Source organism: Mus caroli, unplaced genomic scaffold, assembly GCF_978045245.1.
Source record: "Mus caroli unplaced genomic scaffold, Mus_caroli_1 scaffold_4, whole genome shotgun sequence".
Taxonomy (NCBI): Eukaryota; Metazoa; Chordata; class Mammalia; order Rodentia; family Muridae; genus Mus; species Mus caroli.
The window spans coordinates 133,851,824-133,873,255 of record NW_028227259.1 but is presented as its reverse complement, the minus strand read 5'-3'; the positions used below and the strand labels follow the sequence as shown (position 1 = coordinate 133,873,255).

The 21,432-nt window shown below is 42.6% G+C and overlaps 1 protein-coding gene across 1 annotated transcript in view; it reads left to right on the top strand.

Moving 5' to 3' along the window:
* The first annotated feature begins 2,774 nt into the window (after positions 1 to 2,774).
* Septin14 (septin 14) overlaps positions 2,775 to 21,432 on the top strand; it is a 30,622-nt gene continuing 11,964 nt past the window's right edge. Inside the window, exons 1-8 of the mRNA XM_021162420.3 lie at positions 2,775 to 2,829; positions 3,480 to 3,548; positions 9,097 to 9,208; positions 10,759 to 10,954; positions 12,439 to 12,625; positions 15,546 to 15,701; positions 18,096 to 18,192; positions 19,475 to 19,643. Coding sequence (XP_021018079.1) covers positions 3,495 to 3,548; positions 9,097 to 9,208; positions 10,759 to 10,954; positions 12,439 to 12,625; positions 15,546 to 15,701; positions 18,096 to 18,192; positions 19,475 to 19,643 — 971 coding nt within the window. The 5' untranslated portion in view covers positions 2,775 to 2,829; positions 3,480 to 3,494. The remainder of the gene's footprint in view (positions 2,830 to 3,479; positions 3,549 to 9,096; positions 9,209 to 10,758; positions 10,955 to 12,438; positions 12,626 to 15,545; positions 15,702 to 18,095; positions 18,193 to 19,474; positions 19,644 to 21,432) is intronic.

The window sequence follows — 21,432 nt, the reverse complement described above, 5'->3', positions numbered from 1 at the left end:
TCACATTTCTAATTTTGTGGACTTGACTCAATGTCACCTGCTATGCAGCGGTAGTCAGTCTTCAACTTGTAGCTATTTACTTCAAATTCTTTTGTTTACTTTGAGACAGGCTCTCAGATAGCTCTTGTTGAACTCAAACTGATAGTGCTGGGTTGTTTTATGGTAACTGGACACAAGCTAGAGCCATCAGAGAGGAGGGAGCCTCAGTTGAGAAAATGGCTTCACATGGCAAGCCTGTTAGTTAGCAACAGATGGGGAAGGGTTCATCCCACTGTGGGTGGGGCCATCTGTAGGCTGGTGGTCCTGGGTTCTGTGAGAAAGCAAGCCATGAGGAACAAGCCAGTAAGCAGTACTCCTTTATGGCCTCTGCGTCAGCTCCTGCCTCCGGGTTCCTGCCCTGTGTGAGTTCCTGCCCTGACTTCCTTGATGATAAACAGTGATATGGAACTGTAGGCCAAGTAAACCCTTTGCTTTTTGGTCATGCTGTTTTGTCACAGCAACAGAAACCCTATGACAAGTTGGTAGCAGGATAGTGTGGTACTACTGTGACAGGCCTGCCCAGGATTTGGGAGAACTGTGGAAGGACTTTGGAACTTTGGTCTAGAAAAGCCATTGAGTGTTGAGGGCTCAGTGAACTGCTCTGTAGGAGACTGGAGGATAGGAATGTTGCAAGCAGTGAAGAAGATGGAGGCCTGGCTTGTGAGATTTCAGAGGGAAACAAAGGCTCTCCCGGGCCATTTGTGTGAAATATCTGTGGTTCTGGTCAGCCAGAGCTGTGATTAATAAAAGACCAGCACCACTGAAGTAAAAGTGTTGTTTTTCTGGAACAATTGATGTTGGTCAGCTGAGCTGAGAGATTAGCAGTGACTAAGAAGAGATCTGTAGCACTGAGGTGAAATCTTCTGGGAAGTGTTTCTTCAGGGTCGGTACACAGAAGCTGTGTTCCAGAGGTGACCAAGGTTGTACCTCATGCTGGTATAAGAACTTGGTAGTGTAAGAGTCACCCAGGTGGTACTGGTTTTGAAGGCATGAAGGAGTCCTGGAGAGCAGCTGAGGCTTGGCACTATAAGAGGCCATTGGTGAAGATGCAGGATCAAAGGGGTAATGCTGAGAAGTTGAGGCTTGGCACCATGAAGAGAACCCAGGAGAGGCTATTGGTGAAATTGCAGCCCAGTTTCAGCAGAAGACCCCAGCATTTTGGAAATGCGAGTACCATGGGATGACCACCAAGAACAGCAGCAGTGGGGAATGGAGCCTGCTAGAGCATAAAAGACTAGTTTTGTGTGCTGCAGAGAGCAGAGCTGGAATGGTGACCCAAGCCTTTTGGAAGAGCCCAGAAGATAGTAAGTGAATCCCAGATATTGGACATTGTTTGGATTTGATATCTAATTTTGACTGTGCCCTGGTATTTCTCTCTTGAAGGATGTATTTAATTTAATTTTGATTTTTATAGGAGCCCACAGTTGAATGGCTGAATTTTAAAAGAAATTTTAGGTGTGTTGTTTGCTTATTTGCTTGTTTTTTGTTTTGTTTTGTCTTGTTTTTTTGAGACAGGGTTTCTCTGTGTAGCCCTGGTTGTACTCACTTAGTAGACCAGGCTGGTCTCAAACTCAGAGATCTGCCTAGGTCTGCCTCCAGAGTACTGGAGTCAAAGGTGTGGGTGCCAGCTGAGATTTTAGGTTTAAAAAAAAAAAGACTTGGGCTTTTTTTTTAAAAGAGGTTGAAGTTTAAAGTGTCTGAATTTGTAAAGACTGGAAAAATGTGTGCAAAAATATTTTCTATGGTAGTGTTATTAATGTGTGATCTTGGGGGTGAACAGAAAAGGCTGTGGCTTAATGGTGATGTGCTTGTGTCAAGTTGACAAGGGATCAGTTGGGTTAGATTGTTTTATGTCAACTTGACACAAGCTGGGATCATCCGAGAGGAGAGAATCTCAAATAAGAACATGTATAAGATTGGGCTATGTGCATGCCTTTTCTTAATTGTAACTGATGGGGGAGGGCCTAGCTTACTATTGGTGCCATTCCTGGGCTGGTGGTCCTGGGTTCTATAAGAAAGCAGACTGAGCAAGCAAGTCATGGGGAGCAAGCCAGTAAGCAGCACCCCTCCCTCCATGGCCTCTGCATCAGCTCCTGCCTCCAGGTTCCTGCCCTGTGTGAGTTTCTGTCCTGAGTTCCATTGGTGATGAACAGTGATGTGGAAGTGGAAGCCCAATAAACCCTTTCCTCCCCAACTTACTTTTTGGTCATGGTTAGGTTAGGAGACAGAGGCAGGTGGATCTTGTATTTCAAGGGCAGCCTGGTCTACAGAGTGAGTTCCAGGACAGCCAAAGGTACACAGAAAAACTGTGTCTTGAAAAACCAGAGAAGTGTTTTCTGTTTTTACAGAGGACCTGGGTTTCCCAGCAATTACGTGGCAGTTCACAAGTGTGTGTGAGTCTTCTTTTTTAAAGTGTCCATATATCTAAGACCAGGGCATCCAATGATCTCTTCTGACCTCTAGGATATCAGACTTGCACATGGTGGGCACACACACACACGCAGGTATGATACTCAAATATGTAAAACAAATCCACATACATCCCTTTTTCAAAAGTCTCATGTTCTCAGTATCTTTGTGCTGTACTCAAATGTAGATTAGCATGGCCTTCTCAAACTTTTCTGCTGAGAAATCAGGACAGTACGCTCCTTTGTACCTTAACTCCCTTGTTCCCAACTGTTGCAAATACGGTGACTATTAATTTGGTCCACATCCACAGATAGCAAGGGAGAGCTCAGCAGACTCCGAGTCCGTCCAGACTGCGCACTTCACAGCTGAGACCCGGGGCAGGTAAGTCACTTGGTATTTCTGAGTCTGAAGATCTTAGATGTCTTTTAACTATTGCAGGAGGTAGATCATCCGACACAATGCTACCTGCGTAAAGGTGCTTCGTAAAAATGAAAAATGAAAACAAAACAAAACAAAACTGGCTTTGGTTTGGTTCCTAGAGAATTTGTGTAGACTCTAGAAGCCTGCTTCCCTTTTGCAACATCCCTAATTTCCCCTCTTCTCAATTCTCCTGGCTGCTACTTCAGCTTCAGGTTTAAGCCCCTCTGGAAATTGAAGCCACTCTGAGTGTGTGGCTTCTTTTTCTCAGGCTCAGAGCCATTTAAATGGAGGACTGGGTATACTGTTATGCATGAGTGGAATGTCCCAATGAAATTCATTACTGGCTAAAAAACAATCCATAAAAAGATGATGTCGGTAACTTCTTGATTTGGAGAGAGTTTAATCTTTTCATTTTGGATATCACTGGTTAAATGGCCTTACTTTATATACTATGTTGTTGAGCACACGCATGCTTGCTTAGGATGAAAGATACAACTTCAAACAAGTCAGAAGTGTGAAGGGAACAGCACAGTTGAATCCTCTAAGGGTCTAAGATTAAAGAATAGGACCGTTATAGGTGGAACTGACCAAGTTTTCTCTCTTTATTCTAGCCATTTCGGTCTGACATGGCAGAAAAACCAACTAACACGTCGGTGCCAATACCTGGCAGTGAAGATCCAGTTGAGTGCATCTTTTGTATATGATATATGCATTATGCACTTCAATAAGTAGTTTCAAAATGATTGGCTCTAAGTTGATTCAGGTCCTGACAGCAGAAGAGGCTTGCTATCTTTGGGAACAGATCATGAACCTTAGTATTGGTTACATTTAAATGTAAATGGTGCTTTTAACAATTGTCAGAGTGTTTCTTGACTCTGTTGGTGTGTGTGTGTGTGTGTGTGTGCGCGTGCGCGCGCGCTCGCGTGTATGCAAAACATTCTCATTTAAAAGCAAAGGAGACTAAATCAAGATTTAAAGTCACTCTAGGGGTGTTTTTAGTTTTGCATCACTGTAACAAAGTACTTCATGGAGAAAGAGGTTCAGAGACCCACTTACTGTCCCGAGCTATTTATATTGTCCTCAGCCCCTCCCACTGCATCCCTCCTCCCCAGTTGGGAAAGCCCAGGAAAGGAAGGAGGCCCTGTTACAACAGTGTGGGATCTTCCTCTCCCTAAGTCCAGGAGATAATAGATAATTAGTATCTGGTCAGATGTCTAGCTGGCAAAGATTTTCTCCCAGGCTGTAGCTTGTTTCTCTACTTGTCAATCATTTCCTTCCCTGTGCAGAAGACTTCTCACTTACTGGAACCCTACCCATCCATCTGCTTTTCACAGCTCTGGCATTCTGGGCCTTTGGTGCACATGATGGGTATTCTGGGACTTTGGTGCACATGAAATGATTGCAACATCTCTTTCCCCAGACCCCAGCTGGCTATCTGAGCTGCCAGTCTTCAAGGAAATCATTTACCTTCCATGTCACAGATCAGTTTCTGAACTGCAAGAAGCTCTCAGTGGGTTTGTAGCAGATATTTTTCCACCAAGGGAAATCTATGCTTCTAGGCTGAGTTGGTAGAATACTGTTGAGGGGGCTCCCAGGGACAAGAAAACCAGGAGTTGTGACTCCTACAGAGACAAGTTCAGGGGTATTCTCAAGATAGCTCCCCAGGACGCTTTTGTATCATCTTAGAGAACTCTGCACTTCTTCTTTTTTTTTTTTTTTTTTTCTTGAGGCAGGTCCTGGAACTCATTCTGTAGACCAGGCCGGCTCCACCTGCCCTTGCCTCTGCCTCCTGAGTCATAGGATTAAAGGCACAGGCTACCATAGACCTAGCTCACAAACACAGAACTTCTTGAGAGAGCCAGTTCCTATGGGGATCCCATTGTCATTGTCTGAAGAGGGAGTGTTTCAGCACAGCATGGCTCCTGTGATGGGTCCATTTAGGTGCTCTCTCATTTCTCACCCTGTTCTCTGCTAAGTGGCTGTGTCATTAGTTCCGGGGCTCCCTCAGTTCCACTGTCTAAGGTCTCCTGAGTTTCTCCAAGCTTGTCTGAACTTTTGGGCAGCCCTCTAGGTATTTGGATTCAACCCACAGGAGAAATTGGCGAGTGCCAAGGGTTCTAACCTGCCATCTTGGATCTTTCTAGTGTCCTTTTATATTTCTGTGAGGTCTGTTATAATGTATCCCTTTTCATCTTTGACTTTGTTTACCCAAGTCTTCGCTGTATTTTTTTCTTCACCAAAATGCATATTAAACAACTATAGTAAAACATTTAAAAATTCTACACCAGATATTACTTCAATACCATTTTCTTTGGGAACTACTGTTAGAGAGTTACTGTGTTTTTTTTGGAATTGCCAGGTTACTTAAAAAACCATATTTCTTATGCACCTGCATTCATATTTGTATGTGTGTCAGGTCATCTGTCTTGACCACATTTAAAAGTGCCACAGTATGTATCTTGGTGTTTGAATTTGTTGTGTGTCTTGGTTTTGATTCTAAGTAGACATGACTGTCTCACTACAGCATCTATGGCTATAATTGATGGATTTAGGGACAGTTCATGATGTGATTGGTTTGAAGAGAGCCTGTTGCTGAGGGACACTAGGGGTGGGGACATTCTAGCTGTTCACACAAGTGTGGTGCACACAACTATGAGTGTACGGTATCTTTTTTATGGCCAGTCTGATGTTAGTAGCAGTGGCACTGAAAGTGGCACCAGGCTGGCCTTGAACTCAGAGATCTACCTGCCTCTGCCTCTGCTTCCTGAGTGTAGCATTAAAGGTGTGCACCACAACTCTCAGCCTTCTTCAATTTACAATGAGTAGAATTTTGTCTCACAGGTTTCTGTTTTCAAGTAACTTAGTTTTTAAGCTTCTTCACATGAGATGTAATGTGATACATTTTTTTTCCTCCATGGCTACATAACAGTGGCATGGCCCAGTAGATGGACTCATGTTTTGAGCTTCAACACGGCAGTGGCCCTGATGTATCCATAAAACTGTGAAGGTCCCTTGTGGCATGAATCAGCTTAGAAAGCAGCCATGGTAACCAAGAGGCAGCCTTGAACAGTAGTATCCAAACTTCAGGCACCACACTATGGGACAAAATCCCATTCATTGAAAAGTTGAACAGAGCCAGGCCTCTGGTACATGCCTTTAATCCCAGCACTAGGCAGAGGCAGAGGGGCAGAGGGGCAGAGGGGCAGAGGGGCAGAGGGGCAGAGGGGCAGAGGGGCAGAGGGGCAGAGGGGCAGAGGGGCAGAGGGGCAGTGGGGCAGAGAGGCAGAGAGGCAGAGAGGCAGAGAGGCAGAGAGGCAGAGAGGCAGAGAGGCAGAGAGGCACAGAGGCAGAGAGGCACAGAGGCACAGAGGCACAGAGGCACAGAGGCACAGAGGCACAGAGGCACAGAGGCACAGAGGCACAGAGGCACAGAGGCACAGAGGCACAGAGGCACAGAGGCACAGAGGCACAGAGGCAGAGGCAGGTGGATCTCTGAGTTCAAGGCAAGCCTGGTCTACATAATGAGTTCCAGGACATCCATAGCTATGTAGAGAGACCCTGTTTTCAAAAAAAAAAAAGAGAGAAGAAGAGGAAGGAAGGAAGGAAGGAAGGAAGGAAGGAAGGAAGGAAGGAAGGAAGGGAGAAAGGGAGAAAGGGAGAAAGGGAGAAAGGGAGAAAGGGAGAAAGGAAGAAAGGAAGAAAGGAAAAGGAGGGAGGGAGGGAGGGAGGGAGAGAGAGAGAGAGAGAGAGAGAGAGAGAGAGAGAGAGAGAGAGAGAGAGAGAGAGAGAGAATAGAAAGCATAGGACTTCAGCTTAGAGTCCAGTGCCTGGTGAGTAAAAGCTAACACCAGGCAAACTTTCACAGTTCCATCTTAAGCCAGTGCCCACTGGTGGAGCCTCTGGATCAGCTACAGGATCAGAAGATCTGTGGCTACAGTCTAGTACTACCAGCCCCACTCAGGTTCCCTTGGATCTGCAGATGAAATACACACACACACACACACACACACACACACACGTTTATTTGTGATATGCTTTAGCTCAATGGCTTGGCTCTGCTAAGCCTTCCTTGGCTATGGTGCCCTTACCTTCACTCCCAGATCAGCACCCTAAATCTGTCTCAACTTTAGCTGTTCAGTTACCTTTAGTCCTAGCTCAGCACCCTAAATCTGCCCTCAGCTTAGTTGCATTTCAAATCCCCTGCCTGCTACCCTAGTCTAGTCAGGGAAGTGGCTAATAACCACTCCACCAGAGATCTCACATGGCTGGTGTCTCTTTCTTCTTCCGAAGCATGGCGAAACTACTTTCTCCTCCCTTGCATCTGCTAGCCAGCCTTGTGGGGAAAACTGAAAGTCCTGCCCATTCCGCACAGCTCATTGGCTGCTAGCATCTTTATTGATTGATCAAGAACCAATTGGGGAACAGGACCTTCAGTGTTCACATGCAGAATCTCTATCAGAGCACAGGAGTCACTCCCTACAAACTTCCATTATATCACCTTGGGACTCACTGCAGGGATTAATGTTAACATAGTTCCTTACATGGTGACCCCCAACCATAAAATGAGAGCAGAGTAAATAGACCTGATCAGTGCAGGTTGGACATATGCGTGACATCCATTGATTTGCACAATTAATGTGCATTAACATTTAAAAAGTGCTATAATAAATACACCTTCATTATGTTTTTGTGGAACTTTTAAACTTACGAGAGATTTTCATGGGTAAAATAAATTAGCTATTCCTAAAATATATTATTTCTTTGAATTATTTTTCTGCCTTGTAGAATTAACCAGTTATTTAGGTATAATATTGATGTATCTTCTAATACTCTTGGGTGGTAGTGTTAGCAGAAGGCTTCTTTAGCAATTTGGTGCAAAATAAGTTGTTCTCAAAGGGTGTATAAAAATTTAAAGTTGAAACCATCTGCATAGCTTTTTAAAGGTTTATTTTATTTTTATTTATGTGTTTGTGTGTATATGTGTGAGTGGGTATATATATGCACATGTACATGCCCTTAGAGGCCAATAGAAGGTGTCATAGTCCCTGTAGCTGGAGATAGAGGATGTGAGTGCTGGAAACCAAACTCCAGTCCTCTGAAAAGGCAGAAGTGCTCTTAACCACTGAGACATCTCTCCAGACCCCTGCTTGCTTAGTTTTATACTTCCAATTGATTTTCTCTGTGTCACATATATTAACAGGCAATTGTTGTTTTGAGACAAGGCTTACTGTATGTAGTCTTGGCTGGCCTAGAATTTACTTGGTAGAACAGGCTGACCTTAAACTCTGAGAAAGCCACCTGCCTCTGCATCCCCCGAGTGCTGGGTTTGAGGGTATGTGCCACCATGCCAGGTTATAATTGGTTTTCTTTATCAATTTTTTTCTCCTTTTCTTAAAACCAGGGTTTCCCTATACAGTCTTGGCTGTCCTGGAACTCACTCTGTAGACTAGGCTTGGCTTCAACTCTGAGATCTGCCTGCCTCTGCCTCTCAAGTTCCGAGATTAAAGATGTGCACCACCACCCCTGGTGAAAATGTCTTTACTATAGAGATCTCATGTGTAGGCTACTAAATCACTAGGTAGCTGAGGCTGATCTGTAGCTCCTGATCTTTCTGCTTTGATTTCCTGAGTGCTGGAAAGACAGATGTGTACCACTCTGATCAAGAACCAATTGGGGAACAGGACCTTCAGTGTTCACATGCAGAATCTCTATCAGAGCACAGGAGTCACTCCCTACAAACTTCCATTATATCACCTTGGGACTCACTGTAGGGATTAATGTTAACATAGTTCCTTACATGGTGACCCCCAACCATAAAATGAGAGCAGAGTAAATACCTGCCTTAGGTTCTCTTACTATAGATACACACCAAATATTATTAAAACTTTCTTTTAATATAGAAAAAACATTTTATTTTTTATTCTATTTTAGAAGAATACCCTGGGGTTTGTCATGGCATTTTCTTTTCTTCAATTTCTTCCTTACATTTTAGAGACATGGCCTCTTAGAGTGTGGTCAAAGGTTGATTCAATTTATTTATAACATGAACATCAGCATCTTTGTGAGTTCTCTTTGCACAAATTCACTTCACACATTTGCATCAAGCAGACAATAGAGGGATAACCAGTCCTGATCTTTTTGAAAAAAATATAATCAGCTTTGTCTTTTCAAATGATGTTATTTCTGATTCTAATGAGAACCTTTTTTGTTTCTGTTCCTACGCAAAAGGAGAACATCCGCTGCTTATCCACTCTTGGGCATTTTGGCTTTGAATGTTTGCCCACTCAGCTGGTGAACAAATCAATCCAGAAAGGATTCTCTTTTAATATTCTCTGTGTGGGTAAGTGCCAGACACTGCATTTAAATTTGTCTCTTACTCATTTAAGCTGATACCAAACAGCATAATATTGATGTCAATTCAAGACTATATATATATATATATATATATATATATATTCTTCTCTTAGCTGCATTGTTTAAATATTGAAGAACATTTGAACCTCACCTGGTGGCAAATTTCTTTTCTTTTCTTTTCTCTTTCTTTTTCTTTTCTTTTTTTTTTAAGATTTATTTATTTTTATTATATATAAGTACACTGTAGCTGAAGACAGACACTCCAGTAGAGGGAGTCAGATCTCATTACGGATGGTTGTGAGCCACCATGTGGTTGCTGGGATTTGAACTTTGGACCTTCGGAAGAGCAGTCGGGTGCTCTTACACACTAAGCCATCTCATCAGCCCTCTCTTTCTTTTCCAAGACAGGGTTTCTCTGTGTAGCCCTGGTTGTCTTGGAACTCACTCTGTAGACCAGGGTGGCCTCGAACTCAGAAACTCACCTGCCTCTGCCTCCCAAGTGCTGGAATTAAAGGCATGTGCCACCACTGCCTGGCGCAAATTTCTTTAATCCTTTAATTCAGAAGGCTGAGCAGACAGATCTCTGGGTGTCTTAGCCAATATTCTATTGCTGTGAAGAGGCACTATGACCATGGCAACTCTTACAAAGGGAAGCATTTAATTGGGGGCTGATTTATGGTTTCAGAGGTTCAGTCCATGATCATCATGGCAGGGAGTATGTATAACATGCAGGCAGACAATGTGCTGGAGAAGTACCTGAGAGTTCTGCATCTTGATCCACAGGCATGAGAGAGAGAGAGAGAGAGAGAGAGAGAGAGAGAGAGAGAGAGAGAGAGAGAGAGAGGAAGAAGAAGAAGAAGAAGAAGAAGAAGAAGAAGAAGAGAAGAAGAAGAAGAAGAAGAGAAGAAGAAGAAGAAGAAGAAGAAGAAGAAGAAGAAGAAGAAGAAGAAGAAGAAGAAGAAGAAGAAGAAGAAGAAGAAGAAGAGTGGAGGGGAGGGAAGGGGAGGGGGAGGGGAGGGGGAACGGGAGGAGAGGCGAGGAGAGGAGAGAGATGGAGAGGTGGAGAGGTGGAGAGGAGAGGAGAGAAGAGGAGAGAGGTGGAGGGGAGAGGAGAGGAGAGGAGAGAGGAGAGGAGAGGAGAGGAGAGAGGTGGAGAGAGGTGGAGAGGAGAGGAGAGAAGAGGAGAGAGGAGAGGAGAGGGGAGGGGAGGGGAGGGGAGGGGAGGGGAGAGGAGAGGAGAGGAGAGGAGAGGAGAGAGAGGAGAGAGAGAGAAAGAGGGGAGAGAGAGAGAGAGAGAAAGAGAGAGAGAGAGAGAGAGAGAGAGAGAGAGAGAGAGAGAGAGAGAGAGAGAGAAGAGAGAGGTTGACTCTAGGCCCAGATTGGACTTTTAAAATGTCAAGGTCTGCCCCAGTGACACACCTCCTCCAAAAGGCCACACCCCCTAATCCTTCTCAAATAATGCCACTCCCACTGGAGCTGGTGGTTGAGGTTCAGCATACTCTTATGCCTCTGTGATGATGACTTTGTTCCCTACAGGAGAAACTGGAATTGGAAAATCAACCCTGATCAATACACTGTTCAATACAAATCTAAAAGAGACCAAGTCCTCTCATTTCTACTCGAAGGTTGGACTGACGGTAAAGACATATGAACTTCTGGAAAGAAATATTCCACTGAGATTGACTGTTGTGAAGACAGTTGGGTATGGTGATCAGATAAACAAGGAAGCCAGGTTGGTGGTTTCTTACTTTTTTTAAATTAAATTTTAAAGTCAGCACAAAAGGCATTTAGACTTTATTATGATGTGTTTCTTCCATTTAAAAATGAAGTAGAGATTTTTTTTTTTTTAACCAGGGTATTACTATGCAGCACTGACTGGCCTGGAACTCATTATACAGAATTAGGGTAACCTTGAACCCACAGATATCTGCCTACCTCTGCCTCCGAAGTGCTGGGATTGAAGGTGTGTACCACCATGCTTGATTTGATGCCAGATAGCTCTAAAAATTAGTATTTTTTCCTTTACTGAGAAGACTAAATGAAAACTATTATTTTACTATTTCAGGACATGGTTTGAATGAGGACTAGGCAGAAAAAGGACGAAGCAAAGGCATATGGCATGTTACTTTACATAGTTACTTGTAGAATATGAACATCGTTTTAGAAATCAGTTTAGCCCTACACACTTTGTTCTGTGGTAAAATAAGACCCACAGTGTGTCTTCTATTAGTTGCTGCAATCCACTGTAATAAATCACCCTAAACCAATGCTTCAAACCACAGAATCCTATTCCTTCACAGTCCCACAGTCCAAAAATTCGGAATCAAGGAGTCAGAGCTGGGTGTGCCTGAAGCAGGCGGATTTGCTGTGAGCTTTCCACCAGCCTGGGCTACTGTCCTGGTTCGGTTTCTATTGTTATGATGAAAACCATGACCAAAAGCAACTTGGGCAGAAAAGCATTAATTTGGCATGCACATCCCCAGACATAGTCCATTGTGTGAGAAACTGAAGCAGAAGTCATAGAAGAGTGATGTTTACTGGCGTGCTCTTTGTGGCTTGCTCAGCCTCCTTTCTTATACCATCTAGGCACCACCTGAGGCAAGCTCTACCCTCCCATATGGATCATCAGTAAAACAAACAAACAAACAAATAGATAAATAAATAATGCCCTGCAGACTTGCACATGGGCGGTGTGTTGTGCAGGAAGCATATTGTCGGTGGAGGTCCTTTCTTGAAGGACAACCGTCACTGGACTGAAGATGTGCATTGAGGGTCTCCATGACATTTTTGTCAAATTTATGTTTGTTTGATTCTTGCTTTCTCTCTTGAGCCTGGGATTTGCCATGTAGCCCAGGCTAGCTTTGAATTCACTAAGTAATCCAGGCTAGTCTGTCTCAGAGCAGTGTCCTCCTGTCCCAGCCTCCTGGTGTTAGGATTACAGAACTGTGTGGTTATAACCAGCTTTGAATTTTAAAATTACATCTGTAATTCCATTTCCCCCAAAATAAAATCACATTCCTCAGGGATTAGGACTTGGCTATCATGCCTCCTACCAACGGAGCCACTCCCACCCCTGGACCTGAAATTATATGGCCATGAAATGCATCAATTTTATCCAGTAGCAAACTGTTCAGAGCACATAGTATTGATTACCTCATAGTAAGACATCAGATTTTGATGTTATTAATGTTCTGCTAAATGTTTTTTTTTTTTAAGCTACCAGCCAGTCGTTGACTACCTAGATGCTCAGTTTGAAGCGTACCTCCAGGAGGAGCTGAAGATCAAGCGATCCTTAGCTGACTATCACGATTCTCGCATCCATGTCTGCCTTTATTTCATCACCCCTACAGGACATTCCCTCAAGTCCCTGGACCTGCTAACAATGAAGAGCATTGACAGAAGGGTGTGTGAGAGCTGCTTGAGTCTCTTCAAGGTTCAATGCATCTTGAAGCATTTATATGCATATATATGTGTGCATATATTTGAATATTTTTTCCTGTTGCTCTTGAAAGCATTTGAATAGATTTTCTAGGACGTTCCTAACAAAATGCCATAGAGTGGATGGTTTAAACACTGTTTTGCTTTTCCTCATGTGACCTATCTCTGGTGTCTGTATGTACAACATTCTTTTTTTTTTTTTTTTTTTTAAAGACATGGTCTTATATAGCCCAGGCTGGCCTTGAACTTGCTATGTAGCTAAGGTTGGCTTTAACATGCTGATTTTCCCAACTCAGTTTTGGGAATCATTACCAACACAGGTTGGTAATCATTCTGGATTAGACCCCACTACAACAGCGTAACCTAAAAGTTTCTATTACAAATATGAATACTTTTTTTTTAAGAGCTAGAAGGTTAAGACATAAATATATAATATTTAGGGGGAGGGAAATTTAACATTTGATAGAATTCATCTTTAGCTATCATGCCAGGTAAAACTAATGAAAACAATGACTGCTTGGAGCATTAGGATGCACCCCTGTAATCTCAGTAGTTACAGGGATGAGGCAGGGGGATAGCTGTGAGTTTGAGGCCAGCCTGGACTACAGTAGTCTTTAGGCAGCCTGAATTGCAGAGTGAGAATTTGTCTCAGAACAAAAAAACAAAACAAAAACAGCAGCAATAAAAAACAGAACAAGACAATGTTACCTGTTTGGAGAGAAAGAGATACAGGAAAAAACACTAAAAATTATTTTTTTCCTGCGACTGAATTCTAATCAGATGACAGCCATTTGTATATATTTTTAAAATTGAATTTGCTGTATGATACTATAATCCTATGACCCCCTTGCCTGGTACCATTGACCAAATGAAACTTGAAGTTTTTCTGCTTCTGGCTTCAAATTCTCTCAGAGGAGATTCAGAGTACAGAACACACAGGAAGCTGCAGCCTGCTAAAGAAAAAAAGACCCCAGACAAGACCTTGAGGGATACTAAGAGACATGTAGACTTGCCTTGTTCACAGGGGAACTTATTTGTAGCTCAAGTCCTTCTAGAATTCATGATCCTCCTGCCACAGCCTCCAAGGTATTGCAGGTGCTATCATACGAAATTGGATTTCCTTTGACAGACTTCTTATCTCCGGGGTTTTAGAAAATTCTTTACATTTTTATGAGTTCATGGTATAAAGGACAAGATAAGATCCTTGCTCTAGGTGCCAGAACCAGTGGCTCAGTACTTGAGGCAGTGGGCATCCTGTCATTGAGGCTTGGAGAGGCTCTAGGCTCAGGCCCCTAGCAAGTATCTACAGCCACATGATGTATGTGACTGTCCCTCTTACCCAGAATGTACTGCAGGAGTGGCCAGGTCCTTAACAGCATACATGATCCTGTACTTCTGCTCCAACATATTCAGCCTGTTCTCCAGTTCGCACAGAGGGCCCATGCTGTATGGAAGAATTAACTGAAGGCTGGGTTCATCTTATTCATAAGGACAGTGGTTGGACAATAGATGATGGGTGTTTTATCTCAAGTCTTCTCAATCTCTTGAATTTAAAGTTTTCATCTGTTTCACCACTAAGCTTTTAATCTTAAAAATGACCATTTATAATATGGTTGCATGGAAACACATGCTAAACTGCTCATAGCTTCCTCAAATTCTCCTCAAGGTCAGAACTCACACCAGAATACTTTCATTTCTAACCTTGACTTTCATTCTAATCTCCACTGCTTGAATTTATTGTGAGCATGTATTCTCATAGAAGATTAACTATATTGCATGTCATATATAACAGATATTATGGTATATAATATATGATATATCTATTATATATGATATATAATAGCTATAACATAACTATTATATGATATATAACTGTTATGTATCATGATATCTATTATATGTGATATATATTATTTATTATATATGTTATATAACATAAATAGTTATAAGGTATATTACAAGTTTAGATTAAATTCTGTTCATTTATTTTTTTCTACTCATTTATTAGATCTACCCCCACCTCAGTTTAGCATGTTTGGAAAATGTGGGATTTGCCCAAGGATTTGAACAAATGTGATTTGAGCTCAAAGCTGATATCTATTCATTTGCACCATATAATAGACTTAAATACATATAGCTCTGAACTGGGTAGAGCCAAAGTGTATGAAAGATATTGGTTAATATACATTTACGGAGAAAGAGTTACGTTAATGACCACTAAGAAAGAAACTCTCCCCCCCCACACACACACATTTTAATGTGAGGTCTTTTCATCAAATGTGATTTGAGCTCAAAGCTGATATCTATTCATTTGCACCATATAACAGACTTAAACACATGTAGCTCTAAATTGGATAGAGCCAAGGTGTATGAAAGATATTGGTTAATACACATTTATGGAGAAATAGTTACATGAATGACCACTGAGAGAGGAACTCTCTACCCCCACATTTTAATATGAGGTTTGTTCGACCACTTAAATCATACTAATTCCAGAGGCACGGGGGCATGGGATTTTTAGAAAAGATCTTGTGATTAAGACTTCTAAACCGGAGTTCTGATAAAAGATGAGGGCTCAAAATACAGCTCAAAGGTAGAACGTTGACCTCGAACAGTCAAGGCTTGAGGTTTAGTCCTCAGCACTCCCCCAAACAGGAAATTCTCTGTGGCCAAGCATGATGGGGGCAGAGCTGTGGGTACGCCTAGCATTCTTCCTGGAATTCCATCGAAGATTCTGTCACAGCAGCAGCAGCAACAACAAATCATATACAGGTGGTTTTTGTTTTTGTTTTTGTTTTTGTTTTTTTTTTTTATTTTTTAGGTTCAGGGTTTAGACTGAAAGATAGTGAATTATAGTGAAATTTGATCTTCTTCCTCCTTAACAGGTGAACATCATACCCTTGATTGCCAAAGCTGACTCACTTTCAAAGAACGACCTACAGAGGTTCAAGAACAACATAATGAGCGAGCTGAACAGCAATGGCATCCAGATATATCAGTTCCAGGTCGATGACGATGCGAGTGCTCAAGTGAACAGCTCGGTAAGTGGGACGCTGCCTGTGCTTTCTCTCTTCTATCTGACAAGCAATGCATTTTTCCTCAAAATACATTGTGGAAATTCTCTTGCCTCCCCTCTGTCCCTCCCACTTTCCCTGTCTCCCTCTCCCTTTCATCCCTCTCCCCTCTCCCTTCATCCCTCCTTCCTCCCTTTCCATCCTTTCTTGGCAGGGTTTCACATAGCCCAGTTGGCCTTGAATTTACTGTGGCATGTATAAGGCTGACCTGAAATCCCGGATTCTCCCACTTTCACTACCTGAGTACTGGGATTTCTGTTCCAGAGTCATATTGTAGATGCATCTGTTGGGACTGTAGTCCCCAACTCTATATTTTTATGGGTTGTGGTTTTCTGGAAAGCTCTCGCTCCACTGCAAAGAGAGGCTTCCTTGATGAAGGGTGAAGACTCTACTACTGACTACTTTTCCAGGGGACCCAAGTTCAATTCCCAGCACCCACATGACAGCTCACAACTGTCTGTAACTTCAAGAGCTGACACCCTCAATAGACATACATGCAGGCAAACCCACCAATGGACATAAAATAAAAATAAATGATCAAAGAAAGAACAAGCAAATAAAAAGCATTTTTAAAAGTTCATTTGAGTTTATTTTTAGTTGATTAAAAAAAAAAACCCACAAAATTCTGTATGACTGGGATACCGTGTAGTATTTGTCTATATGTATATATGTCTATATTGCATGTATGACTGGGATACCATGTAGTATTTGTCTATATGTCTATATGTATATATTGCATGTATGACAGGGATACCATGTAGTATTTGTCTATATGTATATATTGCATGTATGACTGGGATACCATGTAGTATTTGTCTATATGTCTATATGTATATATTGCATGTATGACAGGGATACCATGTAGTATTTGTCTATATGTATATATTGCATGTATGACTGGGATACCATGTAGTATTTGTCTATATGTCTATATGTATATATTGCATGTATGACAGGGATACCATGTAGTATTTGTCTATATGTCTATATGTATATATTGCATGTATGACTGGGATACCATGTAGTATTTGTCTATATGTCTATATGTCTATATGTATATACTGCATAACATTTAAACCTAGAATCTTCTTTCAAAAGATTTTCTGTCAAGTTTTTGAAATACACAGTGTGTTCTTGACATGTAAAAGCACCATTGAATTTCTTCTGTGTGCATATGCCTGTTCATGTGAGCAGGCACATAGTGTGTGTGTGTGTGTGTGTGTGTGTGTGTGTGTACATGCACATGTGAAAGCCAGGGCACAACTTCTGGTGTTGTTTCTCAGTCGTCTGCTTTTGTTTTTAAGACGGGGTCTCTCATTGGCTGAGATCTTACCAAGGCTAGGGTGGCTGACTGGCAAGTCCCTCGGGTCCATTTTCCTGTTCTCATTTCCCCAGTGCTGACAGTACAAACATGTGCCACCATGCCTGGTTTTCTTATCAGACTCAGGACCTTATGCTTACGCAGGAAGCACTTGATCAATGAAACTATCTCCCTAGCCCTCCTGAAGACATATACAATACCGTTTATTAGTCTGGGCAGTCCGAAACTCATTCAGTAAACCAGTCTGGTCTTGAACTCACAGAGAGCCATATGCCTCTGCCATCTTAGTGCTGGGATTAAAGATATGCACTATCAAGCCCAGCTTAATTTTTACTTTTAATAGATTCATCTGTTAACTTATAAACTATGGCTCAGTGGTTAAAAGCATCGTTCAATGCTATGTTCAATTTCCAGCAACCACATGGTGGCTTCTAATCATCTATAATGGGATCCGATGTCCTCTTCTGGTGAAGATAGCAACAGTATACTCATATAAATAAAATAAATCCTAAAAGAATTAGTTTTCAGCCAGGCATGGTGGCGCACATCTTTGATCCCAGCGTCTGAGAGGGCTAGCCTGGTTTACAGAGTGAGTTCCAGGACAGCCAGGGCTACAAAGAGAAACTGTTTTGAAAGCCAAAACCAAAATAAAACACAAAAAGAAAATAAAAAAAATAGTTTTCATAACAACTCCTCTATATTGTCTTCGTGTTTACTGTAAAGAAAATGTGAAAAAAATTATATGTATTAACAACCCAATTCTTTTTATCTTTGTATTGCGTGCATCAGGATGCCTTGTTTTAGGAAATACTAAGTAGGTAATTTTTAATTATATGTCAGCCTGGGGTTAATGCTTATAAAAAAACAATTAGTACTTATTTTCTGCCAAGTATTAAAATCTGACACAGGATAGATTATTTGTGTGGTTGAATGTACTAAACTACTTCACCTCTGTACTTTATATCCCAGAAAGAAAAGAGAAACCGAGCAAGCCGTATCATTTGGAGGGAGTTTAACTTGTATCATTTATGCTTGTTCAGGGGCTGTTACCGTTTGCTGTAGTAGGAAGTATGGAGGAGGTCAAAGTTGGAAAGAGAATGGTCAAAGGCCGCCATTACCCCTGGGGTGTTTTGCAAGGTAAATATGAGATTGTGTTTCAAGATGATGAAATCAATATGGACTGTGTCATCAATGCTCTCGAAATAGCATTTTAATCTGAGCCAGGGCTGATAAAACTCCAGCTAACTTGTAGTTGGCAGTTGCTGATGAGGGACACAGAGTCCTTTCATTTAAGCTTCTTTTTCGAGTGACTATGGTCCTTTCCTATGTGACACTGGTTCTCAACCTTCATAATGCTGAGACCCTTTAATACAGTTCCTCAAGTTGTAGAGACCCCCAACCTTCAAATTATCTTCGTTGCTACCTCCTAACTGTAGTTTTGATACTGTTATGAATAACAGTGTAAATAGCTGATATACAGGATATCTGATATGCAGCCTCTGTGAAAGGCCTGGTTGACCCCTACAGGGGTCAGGACCCACAGGTTAGGAACTGTTGACTTGGAGCAGCTATGATCCTTCCCTATAGGAAACTGCCAGTCGTTGACTTAGCCCCATAGCTTCCAAATCTCCATGTCTAACCAATGAGTCATATGCACAGGACCTCTGCCTTCCTGAAACATGCCATTCACAATGCTGGGACTCACTTTAACAAAGCTAAAGGATAAATATTGGTACCTAAAAGTGTCACTGAACTGCCACCTAGATCCACCTGCCCAGCGTGGCACCTCCCAAAGTGGGCTGGGCCCTCCTACATTAATTAGTAATCAAGAACCTACCCAGCAGACAGACATGCCCACACACAGGCCAATCTGATGGGGGCAATTCTTTCCCAGGGATGTCAGGTTGATAGCCAAGGACAAATATCACATAGGCTAAAATCATAGGAGAAATAATTGGTGAGCTGGTAGGTTTTGTTGAGATATGCAAGGTGTGTGTGTGTGTGTGTGTGTGTGAGAGAGAGAGAGAGAGAGAGAGAGAGAGAGAGAGAGAGAGAGAGAATGAATGAATGAAAATGAGCGAGGAAAACTTGGAGACATCATTAAACAGAGCAAAATGTTTGGGTTGAGAATATCCAGATGAGTAGCCGGGCATGGTGGCGCACGCCTTTAATCCCAGCACTCGGGAGGCAGAGGCAGGCGGATTTCTGAGTTCGAGGCCAGCCTGGTCTACAAAGTGAGTTCCAGGACAGCCAGGGCTACACAGAGAAACCCTGTCTCGAAAAAACAAAAACAAACAAACAAACAAAAAAAACAACAACAAAAAAAGAGAATATCCAGATGGTAGAAAGCTTATTCGGGAAAATAATAGAAACCCTCCATAATGAATTTATTACTGATTTTTTTTTTTTTTTGGACAAGTGGAAAATGAAAACCACTGTGACTTTGTGAAGCTCCGGGATTTGCTTCTGTCCACTAATATGGAAGATCTGAAAGATCAAACCCACACTCAGCATTATGAATGTTACAGGAGCAACAGGCTGCAGAAGCTGGGCTTCAGTGACACGGGCCCAGACAACCGGCCAGTGAGGTGAGTGCAGGCATGGCTAGTGGGCTGGAGAGATGGCTCCGTGGTTGGGAGCGCTGTTATAGAGAAGCTAGGTTCAATTCCCAGCATCCACGTGGTGACTGGTGATCATCTGTGACTCCAGTTCTAGCACCCCCTTCTGGCTTGTGTGGGCACCTGGCATGCACAAGACATACACGAGTAAATCAACACTCACACACATACATCTCAAAGTGAGCATCTTTAAAAAGAAACTGATGTTACATCTGAGTTGATCATTTAGAACTCCCATAAAACAAGGCATGCTCACTTCAAGAATGAGGTCGTGGCTCTTCGTGAATTTTTAGGTTTTTAACAAATTTGGACATGGGTGGAGACAACTCTGGGAAACTACCACCCTGGTGTTCTCCTGACCTCACAGACAATTCCACAGTCAAAACATGTCTCTATCCACAGAGTGTCCACCTCAGCAAACGCTGTCTCCTTTTACACAGTTGGTAGGGGCTCTCAGAAACCTCTCTGATTTTTATTGTCGTTGTTCTCTTGGGTATGAGACCTCCTGTTTACTACCCTTATGAGGTTGCCATTCCTTCCTGAGGTAAATACTTTAATTTGGAGGGAATGTCAGACTGGGAGGGACATGGCCCTACAGCACTTTGTTGTTGTGGGCTGGAAGTTCTTGTCGAGTGGCTTCCTCAATCTCTCTGTGTCTTCCCTTTTGAGACAGGATCACTCATTAAACCTGGAGTTTGCAGATTTGGTTAGCTTATCTGGCCATTGAGCCCCAGGATCCTCCTGAATCTTTTCACAGCCCTGGAGTTATAGACATACATGGCTGCCATGCAGCTTTGATGGGTTTTCACTGGGCTTTCTAGGAGCCAAACCCAGATCCCCGTGAGCGTGTGTGGTGGGGCCATTCTACCGACTGAGCCAGTGCTTCTCATACACTTTCCCATTTTTGTATGGTAGTGCCAGGGAAACGGTAGTGAGCCATCAAAACCCAGACAGGAACCAATCTGATGTAACTCACAGTAGGGTCTTAATTCTATTCAAGCTAGCTTGGGCACCCCCAATGCACCACCGACATGCAGGATGGTTTTGGTGGTGGAGGAGCCATGTCATAAACTTAATTTCTGCTCCCCTCTGCATGGGTGGTTGTTAGGCAGGAGATGGACTTGTAACCTGGCGGTGCAGGTTTGTTTTGGGGAGTAACCGGAGATGCTGGTCTTGTTGACGGTGTAACCTGGAAAAGCTGGTCTTATTAGGGATGAGCCTAGAGACTGGAGCTAGGTTCGGGAGCTAGGTTGTTGGGGGGACAACTTGGAAACGAATGCTAGGTACCAACCTGTTAGTTTACCTGAGTTCAAACTTAGGCCAGGTTCTCTAAGATAAAGTCTGAACTTAAAAGACTTGACCTCAGCTGGGCGGTGATGGTGCACGCCTTTAATCCCAGCACTTGGGAGGCAGAGGCAGGTGGATTTCTGAGTTCGAGGCCAGCCTGGTCTACAGAGTGAGTTACAGGACAGTCAGGGCTATACAGAGAAACCCTGTCTTGAAAAAAAACCAAAACCCAAAACAAACAAAAAACCAACCAAACAGAAAAACCCAACCCAAAAAAAAGACTTGGCCTCTCAGTATTGATTGATGTTTGGCTGTTGGGCTGTTGTAAGTGCTGCAATAGAGAGAGAAGCTTGTCAAGCCCTCATTTCCTGAAGGAGCAGAAGGGGTTCAGCCTTGGAAAAGACTGATTCCCAGCTAGCTCAGTCCAGTTATTGTAGTCAAACATTCTACAAGGTTAACTGGGGCTGGGAAA